This window comes from Bombus huntii, chromosome 10, assembly GCF_024542735.1.
Source record: "Bombus huntii isolate Logan2020A chromosome 10, iyBomHunt1.1, whole genome shotgun sequence".
Lineage (NCBI taxonomy): Eukaryota > Metazoa > Arthropoda > Insecta > Hymenoptera > Apidae > Bombus > Bombus huntii.
In genome coordinates this window covers 6,224,391-6,240,989 of record NC_066247.1, presented here as the reverse complement: position 1 = coordinate 6,240,989, position 16,599 = coordinate 6,224,391, and the positions used below count along the sequence as shown (strand labels likewise).

At 38.6% G+C, this 16,599-nt stretch overlaps 2 protein-coding genes and 1 long non-coding RNA gene across 6 annotated transcripts in view; 1 reads left to right on the top strand and 2 right to left on the bottom strand.

Moving 5' to 3' along the window:
- The window catches only part of LOC126870242 (uncharacterized), a 2,085-nt gene extending 1,494 nt beyond the window's left edge, over positions 1-591 (bottom strand). Inside the window, exon 1 of the long non-coding RNA XR_007691241.1 lies at positions 52-591. This is a non-coding gene — a long non-coding RNA (uncharacterized LOC126870242). The remainder of the gene's footprint in view (positions 1-51) is intronic.
- The window catches only part of LOC126870212 (NADP-dependent malic enzyme), a 15,611-nt gene extending 12,150 nt beyond the window's left edge, over positions 1-3,461 (top strand). For all 3 annotated transcript variants that reach the window (XM_050627712.1, XM_050627711.1, XM_050627713.1), the window contains 6 exons: positions 598-756; positions 987-1,349; positions 1,721-2,032; positions 2,167-2,535; positions 2,641-2,935; positions 3,017-3,461. In XM_050627712.1, coding sequence (XP_050483669.1) covers positions 598-756; positions 987-1,349; positions 1,721-2,032; positions 2,167-2,535; positions 2,641-2,935; positions 3,017-3,132 — 1,614 coding nt within the window. In that variant the 3' untranslated portion in view covers positions 3,133-3,461. The remainder of the gene's footprint in view (positions 1-597; positions 757-986; positions 1,350-1,720; positions 2,033-2,166; positions 2,536-2,640; positions 2,936-3,016) is intronic.
- On the bottom strand, positions 3,448-16,599 carry LOC126870208 (serine/threonine-protein kinase Doa). 2 transcript variants are annotated; one of them, XM_050627702.1, is made up of 9 exons: positions 14,311-16,599; positions 10,266-10,344; positions 8,556-8,622; positions 7,055-7,168; positions 6,302-6,392; positions 6,066-6,245; positions 5,494-5,623; positions 5,169-5,419; positions 3,448-5,007 (listed from the first exon to the last, which is right to left on the bottom strand). In XM_050627702.1, the coding sequence occupies exons 1-9, from the start codon at positions 15,394-15,396 to the stop codon at positions 4,795-4,797; spliced, it is 2,211 nt and encodes a 736-aa protein (XP_050483659.1). In that variant the 5' UTR covers positions 15,397-16,599; the 3' UTR covers positions 3,448-4,794. The 2 variants fall into 2 exon arrangements, with proteins under 2 accessions (XP_050483659.1, XP_050483660.1); XM_050627703.1 differs by having other exon boundaries at positions 6,066-6,236; positions 14,311-16,597.

Here is a 16,599-nt window from a genome sequence, read left to right as displayed (position 1 = left end):
TTTTTTCTTAATGTGTTCACCCTCTTTTTGTTAACTTAAACTCGTACGTACTTGATTTCCTTTCGAACTGTTTCAAATTTCAATTTCAATATTCTCTCCTCTATGTTTTCGATCTTCCCTCGTCGTATAAAAATAAAATCAAAGTATTCCAAAATTTGTTAACAGATCATATCATTGAACGCGAGTTACGAAATATTTTGATTTGCAAACATCCGAGCGCGTGTTATTTAAAGACCATGATGTAAGATCGAGTCAGAGGCAACAGCTGATCGCCTTTCACTCACGTTCACTGCCAACCGACAGGAATTTTCTCGTTAACCCATTGCAGACAGTAATGGAATGATTCCTGTCAATGTCAGGATAGCATCAGGCTGACCCCATGATGCGCCTCTGTTTATTGCATTCGTTTAAAATGATGGCCCCACTATTTAAATTAGATAATATCGATAAGAGAAAGAAGTGTACGTATTCACGCAATTTCCTTTCGTAATCTCTTGACGTACAAAATGAATGAATTGTACTAGCATCATTTATAATTTGTATTTCAGATCACACTACAATGTATACTTATGAAAATAAATAATCTTTTCATTGCAGGGGATGGCCTTTAATATTGAGGAGAGACAGACATTAGGTATTCATGGTCTATTGCCAGCAGCTGTAAAAACCCAGGAAGAACAACTAGAACTCTGTCGCTTGAATCTAGATCGTTATGATGATGATTTATCAAAATATATATACCTCATTGGTTTACTGGTAAGTATTGATTATTAAGTTTATCCTTTCCTTTATAAGTATCTGAGTTATAAACTGGCAAATTGAATTGAGAAATTTGTTCAAAATAGTCAAGATTATTCGGTCAAATATCTGAAATATTCTAAAGTATAAGGAGAATCTAGAGGATCCAAAGAAATTGTTCTAAATTTTGTTTATTCTGTATTACATTTCCACTGAAGAAGAATAACCGTTTAATATTATTCTTACAGGACCGAAATGAAAAACTTTTCTACCGTCTATTGGGAGAAAATGTGGAGAAAATGATGCCCTTGGTATATACACCCACAGTAGGTTTAGCATGTCAGAAATTTGGCCTAATTTACAGAAGACCACGAGGTCTGTTTATAAGTATATATGACAAAGGCTATATATATGATATTATGTGTAATTGGCCTGAACACGATGTACGAGCCATCGTCGTAACCGATGGTGAAAGAATATTGGGACTGGGTGACTTAGGGGCCTATGGAATGGGAATACCAATTGGAAAATTGTCTTTGTACACCGCTTTGGCTGGAATTAAACCTCACCAGTGCTTGCCAATTACTCTAGACGTTGGTACAAACACTCAGGTTGGTACAAAGATTTCTAAATAATTAACGCGTTCAGAGTTCAGGTGTCTAAATTGTGTACCCATATACGGGTCAGGAGATTACAAATGCATTAATTATGAAGTAATCAACTTCTTAATTAAGTGAAAGTGTTTTCTATGAACAAAATGTGATTGTGAAATACATATGTCGAATGTGCATTTATAAATTGTGTTAATTCTTATAATGGAATTAACTCTTGTCATGCGAAACAATGGATTTTTGCAAGATATGTATGTTTTATCCTAAAACAGCACAGGATGGATCTAAAAACTATATTATTTATATGTAAACATACGCAAAGAAGATAATAAATGTTACACAAAATGATTAAATACTAACTTCTGTTTCAGTCTCTGTTAGACGATCCTCTCTACATTGGCCACAGACACAAGCGTGTTACTGGTGAGGAATACGACGAATTTTTGGACGAATTTATGCAGGCTGTGGTCAAAAGATACGGACAAAACACTTTAATCCAGTTTGAAGACTTTGGAAACGCCAATGCGTTCAGATTACTTAATAAATATCGTGATCACTACTGCACCTTCAACGACGATATCCAGGGAACTGCATCAGTTGCTGTAGCTGGTTTGTTGGCATCTCTTCGTGTCACGAATACGAAATTGTCGGAAAATACAATCGTGTTCCAAGGTGCTGGAGAGGTAAATATCAACACTTGATATTTTAGATCGATTGAAATACTTTTAAGAAATGTATTAAGAAACTATAAATCGATATCATAAATATAAACATAATCTGAATTAGTGTCAAGATTAAGATGTATTCAATATTGTAGGCTTCACTGGGCATTGCGTGGTTGTGTGTCATGGCCATGCAGAAAGAAGGTGTGAGTAAAGCAGAAGCCAAGAGTAAAATTTGGATGGTCGACTCGAAAGGATTAATTGTTAAAAATCGTCCAAGCGGTGGGCTAACGGAGCATAAGTTGCACTTCGCTCGAGATGATGCGCCAATAGATACGTTATTGGAAGTTGTCAAAACCGCAAAACCTACGGTACTTATTGGTGCAGCAGCAGTTGGTGGCGCGTTTACCACTGAAATATTGGTAGAAATGGCAAATAACAATGAAAAGCCTGTAATTTTTGCTCTTAGCAATCCAACAAGTAAAGCAGAATGCACTGCTGAGCAAGCATACACTGCTACAAAGGTATTATTACAAAAATATTATAAGATTCTCAATTGTACTCCAACAATGTGTGAACTATAGTATGTAAGAGCAAAAAATTGAGTAATTAATTTTAAATATTTACAGGGAAAATGTATATTCGCTAGTGGATCACCGTTCCCACCAGTGACGTACAATGGAAAGACTTTCTATCCTGGTCAGGGAAATAACAGTTATATCTTCCCTGGAGTAGCATTGGGCGTCATATGCTGTGGTATGCGTACTATTCCTGAAGACACATTCCTCGTTGCTGCCAAGTCATTGTCCGATATGGTTTCTGAGGAAGATTTAGAGAAAGGAAACTTGTATCCGCCACTCCAGGACATTCAGAAATGTTCTTTGAAAATAGCCGTTGAAGTTATGAAGTATGGTTATGACAATGGTAAGACTTGTATTTTCTAACATTCCTGTAAGATGTGTTTAGCAATTAGATCGAACTAAATAATTGATTTTATTTCCTTAGAACTTGCTACGGTCCATCCTCAGCCCAAAGACTATGAAAAATTTATTCAGGCACAATTGTACGATACAACTTACAAACCATCAGTTCCTCCAGTATACAAATGGCCTAAACTGTAATTCTGACTGTCATCGTCTTATATGTGAGGCTTTGATAAAATTTGAGTAGATCGATTACACAGATGTACGCAACATTTGTCTAACAATGTTGATTTTTTTATTTGGTATAGTATTGTAATTGCCTGTTGACCAGGTTCGTATATAAAAGCTCTGTTTTACGTGCGCGTGTATGAGCAACATGTATGAGTGTGTATTGTAAAAAGTATCTTGTCGAAATATTGTATAAACGTATGTAACGCAACGATGTATTGGACAACTTTAAATTATTGGGATGAAAAATTTGATTTGCTAGTTGGAAAAATAAATATCAAATAATTATTTGAAAGAAACGTGTTTATTGCTACTCGAAACAGCATTTTTTCGCAGTGCTCAGACATATTCCTTTCGTATTTTGTACGAGCAGCAGAATGTGATAATTTTCGTCGTATGTATAAGAAAACAAAGAGTCAAACGAGATTTACATTGTTTAGGAGCTTCGTAATTCTTCAGAACTCATACCTCCATTAAACAAAATAAAAGCAGAGGCGTTCTTAGGTACGTGAGTTCGCATTTATTCTTAAGGATTATATGCGACGCACGCGTAAAATTCTCAGTATTTAGGAGTGCCATTCAATCAATCCATTTCAGCCTTCTAATCGGATTGATGAAACGTAAAACACACATGATTGTCTGTAATATCGTAAGATTATGCACAAAATTTAGATATGCATTAAACCAAAAAGAAAAAAAATGAAACAAGTTTTCATCAGCTTTATCCAAAAGTTCCTAAAAATGATCTAGCGCATTTTCTAAAATAAATCGTATATGCGGTATTTTGATGATTTCTGAAAACATTAACACGTGTATTTTACGACGATGAATTGGCGTCCAATGAATTTCTCTCTCACACACTCCCTCCCTTTCTCGCTCTCACTTTCTCTTTTTCGTTAATCTTAGTGTCAACACGTACGCATATATTTACTTATTTCTTAATGCTAAATCTTTTTCTTACTACTAAACACGCCATGGTCATCAATCTATAACAAACAGAGTATAAACTGCGACCCTTCTTTACTCCAAACTTTGTTGCATAATAACATTGTAATAAAATTAAGGGATAAAATGTACAGAAGAGCGTTTAGAAAATGTTAACAGTGTCGCGGGACTTTATAACCCTACACTGAGCAGACACGCTGGTCTTTATGCAAACCACTAATAGGGACCTACCTCGTCAAGTCACATTACGTCGTCTACCAATTTTAATATCTCGCAACTGGAGATAAGAATGGTAACTTGGTGTATTTTTCATGTGATCATTCTCGATAATCTATCATAAATTATATCGAATCTGAGTCCCACAGCACCATTTTACTACTGCTTTTTTCTTTTATTTTACACTGTTAATAAACAATACAATTTTGCAATTTAATCAACGTCGTTGATCGTTGCTAACAAATTTAATTACATTTTCTAATAAAATTTCGAGCCTTCTTTCTTCTTTTTCTTTCTTTTTATCTACTTGTTTAAATTCGTTTAGTTATTCGGTTTATGTCATCGAATCTTGTTATAACCGGAAAGATACAGTCTTATAAGACTTAAGGGTATCAGATTAACGACGTGGGACAATAACGTCGTTGACCGTAGAGTGTCTGCCCAGTACGGAAGTCGGTCCCTTTCCTAGCTTCATCGTGAGAGAGAATGTGATCGTTCATGACTTTGTTGAGAATCGCCTGCTGCCCGAAGATCTGGTAATCTTTGATGTGCAGGTAACGCATCAAAGAAAGAATGTGCCAGCGCGTCCTTTAGTGTTATCCTCTGAGAAGGTTCATATTCTAACATTTTTTGGACGAGATCGAATAGTTGTCGATGTTCTTCATCGTCCGAAAGCATACAACGCTGCGTATACAAAATGAAAATACATTAACATTTAAAGGTAATTTTAAATTAGAAAATCTGTTCACCGCATACGCAGTATTTGTTATTTATAGGAAAATAAACACTTTTAGATAATTATGTAATTTAGTATAATATATTTAGAACAATGACTAATTACTTACGTGTAAAGGTTTGCAGTTGTCACGTACATATCTACCGGCTGAGCTCTTCTCGTCCCATTCTAATTTGCCATGATAGAAATATTTAGTTTTAGTCTTACGGGCCATACGATGTGGAATCGTGCCAAGTATACGTTCCATCATCGCTAAGTGCTCGCGGTTGTCGTGTGTTTGGAATAAGGTAATACCCAGGTACAATTCGAAGAGGATGCAGCCAATCGACCATACGTCACAAGGCTGAGACCATCCTAATTCTATACAAAACGGGTAACGAATCAATAATAAGAATTTCGTAATCTGAACAGCTGACTTTACGAAGGTTACTCACCTAAAATTACTTCGGGCGCTCTATAATGTCTTGTACTAACGATCGTACTATGGTGTTCATGGTCGAATGTAGCACTACCGAAATCGATGAGTCTAATATCTGTTCGTTTTACGCGCCTAATGTCTCTCCGCTTAAAAAGTAGAAACTTTTTTTACACACTTAGAACACTATATTTTATCCTACATTTATTTTTTAGTTAATTGATATAATGCAAGCGTCACTTAGAATCATGCAGCATTAAATACTTTACTGTCAATTTATTTACAGTTCGATTAATAATTAGAGAGAATTAAAAACAAATATCTCTAGCATATAAATAGATCTGAAATAAATTAAGTAAAGAAAGTTGGATGCTTTTCAATTTAACGTACTTTAACACATGCATACCTTTTACTGACACGAATGTATAGAACGTGTTAAGTAAAAATAAATGAAGTACAATTATTAATTCCATTTCAACATTCAATTGCACTATTTTATAAATAGAATATTCATAAGTATAGAGCTACACTATTCCAAGTGACATAATAAATTGTCCCATGATAATATAGAAAAATCTAATCATGGCTCACCTTTTTGCTACTATATATGGTCTCATAATCGGAGTCTACGAACAATATATTTTCCGGCTTCAGATCGGTGTGCGTAAGTTTGTTATCGTGCAAGAACTTTACGGCGTAGCAAAGTTGATACCCAATATGCCTGACATGTTCTAATGGATAAGGCTGGTAACTATTATCCCTCTGTAGATACTAAACAGTTAGAAATATGGAATCGATACGTTATTTGATAAATATGCCATACATACCAAGAAATCAAAGACGCTAAGCCCAAGCATTTCGAAGGCGATGCACATGTGTCCGTGATAATTGAACCAATCGAGCATTTTCACACACAAGCTGAAAGTAACAATAAAATGTTAGATGAACACAAGAAACAAATTCACTATTTGTAAAAATATACATAGGCAGGAAGAATGGTGCTAGCAAGTAGAAGGCGATTCTTTTACGTAAATATAAACTGATTGTTCTGCTTTATCTTTTGAAATCATTTCACGCATATCGAAAGATTATTTGTACATAATTAGATCAAATGTAATTTACTTCACACACTGCTGACTTCAGCAGTTTAATCAAATTTTTCTTAATTTCTTATCCATATTCCATTGAATATTAAATTTAATTATAATATTTTGGTCTTATTTATTGAACATTGCTGCTATTAATAACATTAGGAGATTGTAGTATGCTGCTTCATCTCTACTATATTATAGCATAGTGCAAAACGTAAACATTCTATTTACATTACCTTCTGCTACCAAAGTTTTAAATATAATTTGTAGAAATTTGAACAATTCCTAAACCAAATAATACCTCATATTCTTAAGTTACAATTAAGTAAACTTAAACTAAATTTCCTCAGACAAAAAAGAGAAAAATTGAGTCTTTGTAGGCGGAAATTTCGCCGCAGAATTTTCAGCTTATTTTTACACGAAGAATCGCCCTCTTCTACTCGCCGCGGTCCAGTCCCCACCAGGTCGAAAAACCACGCAAATACTAACTGTTGGCCTTCCGGATCCTTGGTCGCAATTTTCTCTAAGGCATTTATTTCGAGCTTCGCGGCTTCTCTATACTTCTCTACGTTCTTGATGATTTTCAGCGCCATCACGTGATCCCTGCAAACGTCATTGTACTTTTATTAGACGACACTGTCCACCGGACCGCCAATAATCCACATGGTCGGTAACATCATCGTATATACATAACGAAACACAAAAGCGCGCACGTCCAAAACGCGACAAAGGAGAGAAGAAAGAAAGGAAAGAAGAATGTGAAAAATGGTTCAAAGAAATTCTCCCCTGATCGGCATCCCGACGAGCGATTTCATGACAATTCGTTCGCCCGTCGAGGCCCGTAAAACAAAGTGCAAGGCCATCCTATTATTGCGACTACTTGCGCGTCATTTTGTGACACTGCGGCACGGCTATTTCTGACTCTGCTATGACTCGAGTCGCGCCACGCACCTTTGCGATTTTCTTTGGTGCATGTCGTTCTGAGTGGACAGAAAGTCAGGATCAACAAAAAGAATATCCCAGAAAGAAAAATCAGGAGGAACTTGGAGGAAATCAGAGTAGGACAGGATAAGTACAGGATAATCTATAAATTACTTTACTATCAAAACAGAATAGATTCTTCTATGTGTGTCTTAAATGTTTTAAAAAAATTGTGTTTCACATAGTGGAGATTCATTACGGAAGCATTTACTACAGAGCAACAAAAGTAATTAAATACCATTTTTTTAAATTAACGCTGTATCGCCTAATTTTTATGTCGTGAATATGTCCATAAAGCTAGTAACACACAGAGTTTGTTGTTGTCTCCAGCAACAAGAGTTTGTCAGCGATTTGCAACAAGTCAGAGAACCATGTTCGATGTGTATTAAGGAAAATATCGAATACATATGTCAAGCAAAGTATTTGGACAGAGCCAAGAACATGCATTTGAAGACTGTCTTGCCAATTTGGAATCTTACAGGCTTTGTTGCAAGTTACCAGTGATAATAAATTGTCTTGCACGGTAACAAGTTTGGTAACAAGATAAACGCGTGCAAGCAAATTTTAGAAATTGTAATTGATATAAAATTGTCGAAATTATTACGGATTTCCTCTATCACGTATGGTAAAACTCAGTCGAATGATGTGGTTTCTCGTAGTAAATCACTGACAGGCTCCTTTAGCTGAATCTGCCGGGCCAAATGATATATTCCTAGTTGTACAAGCAAATCCCTTGCGTAAAAATAGAAAATGTATATTCCCTACTTTAAGACAACAGCACTGAACTTCAGAAACAAAATTCGATTATTGCCTTACGTTGCTCCGCAAATACTTCCATTATAAATTCCCAAAACCTGAAACAAAATTTTTAACACATATAGCATAGAGGAATTTATTCGACATCTTAACAGTAAGCCATTCTGTATATAAAAAGGAGACTAAAGAAAAATAGAAAAACGCAGACCCGAGGTAGGTTACCTATGTAGTAGTTACATTAGCTGCCACTTACATTTGCAAGTCCTTAACCTTGACAACTTTTCCAAAAGTACCCTCTCCTAGGGTGGCCAGTACTTTATCTGCAATGTAAAAAGATAGATAAGCGTCCGAATACATCAAAGACCTCGCGTCCATGGAAGGATCGTCCGTGTTGCTCTATAAAGGCCCTGCCCTCGACTCTAAAACCTAAATTTATCATCGATGGACTATCTCGAACAACATTTAACATATTCTTTGTCTCATCGATGATAAATTTCTCATACATATATATATATATATATATATATCAAACGATTTCTAAGAAAATTCTAACGAAGATAAGAGAAAAACAACAGAGACGCACTTCTTGTTGGACGTTCGGCCGATGTGTGTTCTGTACGCCATACGTTGTGAACGGATGTATGATTTAAGTGAAAAAAACGGTATCGTTAGAACTTTATGTTTTATCGATCGGAACTGCTGCTCTCCTAAAGGCCGAGGTACCCTAATCGTAAAAAATTGGCAGCCTGAGGACATAACATTGACTATCACATCCGGATGCACGTGTAAAACCCGACGTCAACACTATTCTCTGTCACTGTTCCAGCCTTGAATAGGCTGGATGCATTGGAAACGTTGTGTGAAAAGCCATCGGAATAATGAGAGCGAATGTCCAATGTCCTCGTGCGCCTGTTCAAAGACAGGGGAACACGTCATCCCGAAGAAAACGTATCGACGAGATAGCGCAAGCGTGATCTCTCTTTGTCTCTCCTCCTTCCTTCGCCTCTCTGTCTCTCTCTGGCTCCGACATTTCATCTTCAATGACAGGAATGAAAGCTCGATACAAGAGAAGAGGAATTTATATTGCAAATAGCATTCCGAGAAAGTTGCTGTATTTGTACTCTCAGAGACATATATGCGGATAGTGGATTCTGAAAATTCTCTGGTATACTTGAAACAGTGGTATACTTTAATGAGAAATCCAGCATATTTAGAAGTATTTGGAAGTAGTAGTACATGATAGTGGGAAAGATATTTAAGTAGTGGTTATAGAGAAATTAGTCACACAGTAACGTTTTAGAGTGTTTTGAACATGTTTGAGCTAGTTTGGATATGTTTGAGGTAGCAAGAGTTGATCAATTTGCACTATATATATATATTGGATATACTCGTCGATTACGATGTGCAGGGTGGAGGAAAACGAATATTTGTAACAGGAAGAAGATCGCTACGACGAACACGTGTTGCCAAACCTTCCAACCATCTAAAGTCATTTGCGGAACCCCTTATACCGTAAACCCATTAACAAACATTAATTGAAAGAGATGATTAAAAGGGACAGAAATCGATGTGAAAGGAGAATCAACCCTTTTCGATTAAGACAGACAGAGAATTTTTAAGGAAGTATCCAATATTCTCTCGACTATCAGACACAGAGCAATCACGAAGAAGAATCAAGGATTTGTCAAACTAAAACAAATAGAACAACGTCGAGGAACAATTTTGCGAAATGGATCAACCTGAAACAAGCATACACAACGAAATACACAGAGGCAAGTTGTGAAAAATTCTACAACACAGAAGTTTGAGAACAAGAGAAAAAGAAAGGGGAAGCAGAGGCGAGAAGAGGCAAAGAGAGACCATGGGCAGATACCGTGGGTAACCGATCCGATCGATCGATCGACCAATCGATCTGAGGCTTGCTTAAATCTACTACAATGAGTGTATTCACGTATTCACGAACATCTATTTGCCAGGATGTCGCCGGATTGGTAAACAAGGTGGCCGTCTTCGTCGTCCTCGACGGAGGGCGGTCGTGGGCTCTACATATGGGCCGGTGGAATCGGTATCAGCGGCGCGTGCCAACAGAGGACCCAATCAGTGGTGTGGAGTGCACCGTTTGGTTGGTCCGGATCACATTGGTCGGTCCGACGATCAGTCCCAGTGTGTTCGGTTTCATGACGAAGAGCCCCGACAGAGAACCAATTTCCCCAGCGGTCGTAACGTTGATCGACGATTCACCAGTTGATTGGACCAGAGAAGACGTAGTCGTTGTGGTTCGCACGTTGATAGGTTGCGTGTGGTCAATGGCCACCACACGTAAGTCGGCCAAGTTGTCGGTCATCGTTGACGTTGCAGGGTAGAGCGTGAGATCCCATTGTGGCCGAGAAGAAGAGACGTTGGAGTGTCCACATCCAAGAGCCGTCGCATCAACCGATCGCCACCACACACCGTCATCCACCACCACCACCACGAGGGCGGAGACCCGTGTAACACGCGGTAGAGGACGTGTGTAAGCACGGACGAACGTACGAGTGTGTCGGTGGGGAGGAAGTAGGGGGATACATCATCGTCATCGGTCATCATCGAACCACCCGATCCGAGCGCCCAGTCGAGACCATAGTGACCAATCCGTGTGCCATATCCGTTTCCATTCCATTCCATTCCATTACAACGGAGATGGTAACCCAACAATCAGAGAGAAAGGGGAGAGGGCAAAATGGTTTGCCAAGTCAGAAAGTTGCGGTTACGAATTTTACCATCGGCACAAAGCGAACATATTTTGTCATTTCTTACTATTATTACTTTTTTTAAAATTTACGAATATGATTATTATATTACGATCATTATGTCTCATTTGTTACCTTTTACTTTTTTCTCTAAAGATATAGAAATATCGTTTCTATTGCTTTTTTTACTTAGATCTTGTTTTTTTCCTAAACTCTTATACTCGTGTTAAAGTTAGTTACTTTGTACATTGCATCGAAGGAGCTGTCTTACTTTAGCGTATAGAATATACGAAAATGGATATCTAAAATAGACGCGTAAATATCGAAATAGAATATTACTTTCTCGTTTATATGCATTGAATTAGAGATTGAATTCATTTACAGGGATAAAGATCGATGAATGAAAAAATGTCGGACAGCTTCTCTCGAGTGTGCTCGTCACGTATTATTCTTTTCACTAACATGCTCGGAGAGGTCGTCTTTTCTCTACTATATATTTTTTCTCAATATTTATGTTAATCTTCAATAATCTGTAGAAACTCGGTGTACTTACGTGAATGCGCCAAATGAACGCGCCACGACGCTCGATCCGTCGTTTCGATCGACCGCCGTGACACGTTCGTACGGCGCGCCAGTGCGGATCGATCGATCGACACTTCGAGTCTACCTTATCGACGCGCGAATTCAAACTGACTCGATGCATGAACTCTACTATACATGAACTGAAACGATTCTTTTTTTTTTTTTCTTTTTTTTGAAGAACGAGGGGACAAAACTGTGGTACTCTATCGATCCTTATCGATTAAATAGAAATGTTTTTCATCGCGAAAACACATTTTGAAAATACATAATATATGTGTAAAGGTTTAATTATTGAATTAATTAAGAACGCGTACGTATAGAAAAATGTTTTAGAGAAAATTTATCACATCAATGGTTTGAAGAGATAATACAAATTACAGTTTGCTAAACTCGATAACAACTTGCTGAATACACTGCAGCTTCGATGGATCGTTGACACGGTGCCAACGCGCAATTATTTCGGATTAGTCGAACATCGAGCGTGAGATCGAGAATTTTTCAACGCGCCGACGCGGCATCGCAGTAAGTCAGTCGGCCAGAGGAAAAAATTTCACTTACGTAACTATAACATATAGTTAAGTTTTCTTGTTAAAACGGATTTATCATCCTGGTACGAATATTCAGTGATGCTTCGAAAGACATTAGCCGAGTATTACGATGATTTGAGATATTTCAAAGAGTTAGAATGCTCTAGAAGCGTTTCCCAATCCTCATTAAGTGGGATCCTCTTTTATAACAGCCAAATAAAATAGATTAGTTAATAGTTAAGAATAGATCTATAAAAATAAAGATCTAGAAGAATATAATCTCTAATCTAACGTGATAGTTACATGGATAACATAATCTGCCTTCATTTATCAAAAGTCAGTATTAAAACTAACATTGATAGCGTAATGTATGCAGCTATAGTGGAATAGATAAGCGTTAGAAATCTTTGCGAAGAAATTTTCTATAAAAATAACTATGCCGAGCACTGGTGCTTGGAACCCACGGACTGGAAATCCAGACTCTAAATAAATATACTGCACATATTTTCAATTAAATTAATTGTAAACTCTAATAATCTATCTTTATTGTTGCGTATCGTCGACAAGTCGAAGATAAAATGGATACTTAGATTGGAATCAGTAGAAAATAAACGAAACACACTAAATCAGTATTGTTCGAGCCTTACTGTCGAATAAAGTTGACTCTCCCCACCCTGATGTGTCGTCTTCTGTTTCAAGAGCGAGGTAAAAAAAGAAAAATTCTTTCTCCTACAAAGACGACGTGAGACGACAGAGGTGAACAAAATCCCAACCCAAGAGGCTTCAAAATGTTGCTTTAAATAACTAAAAGTGTATACAGCTTACAGATTTTGCTTGCAGACCTGTAGCTGCATATAAAATGTCTGAATGCCTACAGGCAGTAAAACAATACTAACGATTTATGATACAGATCATGGAACGAGTCTCTTAAAATCTCAACCGATCAAACTACTCGATCGATCATTATAATCTCGTTACGTCTGATTTACCAATTATACGAATTTTGGGGTTTTCAATTACCTTTCGAAGCACCACATGGACTATCAAATACCAAACCTAATTCTCTATTCCTAATAACGACAGGCTAGTAACTCACGAGTCTCGATAAGATAGCTCGAAAACGTGAGAAAAATTCAGGAATACGATTCTTGGATGACGAACCAAAATTCGTATCATTGTATTAGGTCGTTTTATAAATCTCGTCGCTTTTTTGCTAAACTTTGACGCGAAATTGCAGAAAAGTACTATGAGCTCAATCGTCAACGTGTTCTACTACCTCGTTTCCTGTCACCTTTTTCGTTCAAATACGAACGTTTCTATTCTTAATTCATCGAACGTATCTGATTCAGGATCCGAGCAAAGAAGTTTTAGAATTTCCTGCTTGGAACTTTGGAAAAACCATCGTTAGCGTGTCTTTACATCTGGAGTTTTTAGAACGATCAAATTAAAATCTTTAATTTCCACTTTCGCTTCTTCTTCTTTTTTTTTTTTTTTTTTTTTTTTAATAATTCAGAAAGCATACAGTCTTAATTGGATTCTCGGTTGCTATTCTTTCACTATTTTATCAATCTTCATCAAATTCACGCTTATTAAGTACCAAGTGTCCATTCAGAAAACAGACGCGTCGCATGCTCACAATTCGAGCTTTCGATTGCCATACTTTCGCTGTTCTATCGATCTTCTTAAAATTTCCTAAACTAAACTAACTAAACTAAACTAAATTCCCTTGACTTAAGCTCTCAGTTGCCGTTCCATCTTCGATCAAAGATGCCATGTTCAAATTTACGCCTGTTAAATACCAAACACCGATGAAAGCAAACAATGAAAAAGCCGTATGCTTCTTACGTAAAGAATAACGTCCGTTGAAGATCGATGAGAGAGAAGAAGCGTCAAGACTTATAGAACGACCCAATAACTATCTCTCGGATGGACGCCGTACAAACACAAGTATCGATTAGTAGATCATCGCGGCTCTGGAATCGCCAGCCAAGGGTTGGACTTGTTAACTCGAGCGGAGACGCATAAACAGCTGTGAGAGAGGAATGTGTGCGGCAGGAGGAGGTGGCACGCAACAACACAGCAGCAGCAACGGGGACTGATCAGAACAACGTTCATCCACGATCGACAGCCGTCAGAGAAACCCATAGAAACCCGCGGTTCGACAACTTACAATCGCGTGCTGGACCGTGTCCGCGTTGTTGTTAACGACACTCGCGGCCATTGCGCTCTTCGACGCGTCTTTTCGCTCGCTTTGACGAGTACTCTTCCTATACTTGCTGGCGATTATATCTGTGGTGCTAGGCCTCATCTTCACTTGACCTCCTGCAGCCAATTGACTGTAAGTCTCTTCCATGGCAGCGTACTTCTCGATCAAACTCTGTATCTCCTTCCTCTTCGCTACTCTCTCGGAGATCGCTGGATCACTTTCCTCGGAATCGATGATCGGAAGGACGCTGACATCGTTGACGTTTTCTCTAACTACGCTACTCGTTGGTGTCTTGTCAGGATCATCGTCCTTCTTCTCCTTCGACACCAAAGGCTCCACTTTCATCGGTCGAACTATTCGAAGAGCAGCAGACGAAGATTCCAGTTGCTCGCTTTTACCGTTTCTATACGGCCTCACTTTTCTCGTACGCGTCTCCGCATGGCCAGATTTGTGTCTTCCGTATCTACGATATGCGTCTGAATTTTGTAAAGCGTGTTTGTCTACACGATGATAGCCGGGTGTTTTCTCGCGTTTGAACTCTTTCGCGGTGGGAGACCTGACGAAGGGATACGCTTTTTCCGAGAGCACCACGCTGGTTTGGCTCTTGATCACGGTTCGGGTCATCGAAGGTTCCAGGGTCTTCTCGTCGCGGACAAACGGGCTGTCTTCGCGACGATAATAAGCGTGATCTCGATCTCGTTCGCGAGTGCGTCTATACTCGATGGACGGTCGATCCGTATGATCGTGATGCTTCTTTCTCGAATATTTGTCAAGGATTGTACAGTACTTGTCCTCTAAACGCGCTCTTGCGCTGTTCAATTGACTGACGATCGGCGATGGTCTTGTAACAGATGGTTTGTTCCCCACGTTGTCGTTCACCGTAGACATTCCTCGTACTCTGGTGGTTAATCGTTGTAGGAGATTCGAACACGAGTCGCTGAGGAGCTGAGTGACGCTCGTCGTGGTCGAAGAGCGCGCGTATCGACTTCGCCGACCCGTCGAACCTTGACGAGACGTCGACATGTTGTCGCGTGGCGCGAAGATGAACATCGAGACACAGTTTCGACACCCGCGCGGTTATCTGTTCTGATTAATCCTTATAAACCTTCGATTTCGATGGAAGTCAAGTAGAAAATTCTCTATAGGCCGATTAATCGATTTACAGTTGCAAGGTTTCGATTTCTGTCAAAAGTAAGTTGAAAATCTGCGTCCAATTATCCGCTCGATTGGTTGATTCTTTCAAACCTTTTATCTTCATGAGAAATCTTAGTAAACCTAAAGAAAATAAAGTAAAAAATCTTCCAACAATTTGATCGATGGTTTAACGATACCTGTCAGAAGCAAATACAAAATTCCTCGTCTAAATAACTAGTTCATACTTCCAAAACTTGGATTTCGACGAAAACCAAGTGGAAGATCTTCGTCCAACAATGTAATCGATAGATTTCGATAGAAACCAAATAGGAAACTGTCGATTCAATGATCCGGTGCTTGGCCACTGCTTCCAAATCTTCGATTTCAATAGAAACAAATAGCAAACTGTTCGTTCAACGATTTAGTGCTTGCAAGTGTTCGATTTCGATCCAAATCAACAAAAAGATGTTCATTCAACGATCTGATTAATCGATTGTTAATTCTAAAGTTTCGATTTCGACTAAAGCCACGTGGAGAATCTCCAGCCAACGATCCAATGCTTGATTGACGACCGAGTCTTTGATTTCGATAGCGATTCTTAGAAAAGTTGATCTAAGAAACTCTTCGTGCAACAATTCAATGGAATTCAACTTCCCCGACTACATTCCACACGGCAGCTTCCTCCGGTAATTCTGTTTGTTTTCGCACTTTGAATCGCGCGATTCGATACGCGTCAGTTTTCCCTCGCGTGCGTTTCCTCGAATATCCAACGCGAGACAGCTCTTCGGACCGCGGTTACAACAGGCTTCAAGGTCGTGCCGTTAGAGCTTGCGAAGTGTTCTCAGCGTGACACAAGCGACGTATCTTCACCCTGTATCGCACAACGGCTGCGAGAAACAACAGTCGACTCACAGATTCAACTGCAAAATCACACATACACACACGCGCGCCAATATACAGAAGACGAACGAGAGATTGAAGAATTATACAGATTACTCGGAAGATTAGAAAAGCGATCCAGCGACGATTGCCGGAGAATTTCGACGCGGACCTGGCCGCAGGTTCATCACTCGGCCGTAGGTGCGAGCATCGTGCAACAGGGACGCCGACGAAGGTACT

What these genes read in the sequence shown, in the direction of transcription:
- LOC126870208 (XM_050627702.1), bottom strand. Translation starts at nt 15,396, where the DNA reads ATGTTCATCTTCGCGCCACGCGACAACATGTCGACGTCTCGTCAAGGT. An exon ending in AAGGTTAAGGACTTGCAAAT is followed by an intron (nt 7,169 to 8,555) that starts GTAAGTGGCAGC and finishes TGACGTTTGCAG; the next exon opens with GGATCACGTGATGGCGCTGA. An exon ending in ACAACTGCAAACCTTTACAC is followed by an intron (nt 5,008 to 5,168) that starts GTAAGTAATTAG and finishes TTGTATACGCAG; the next exon opens with CGTTGTATGCTTTCGGACGA.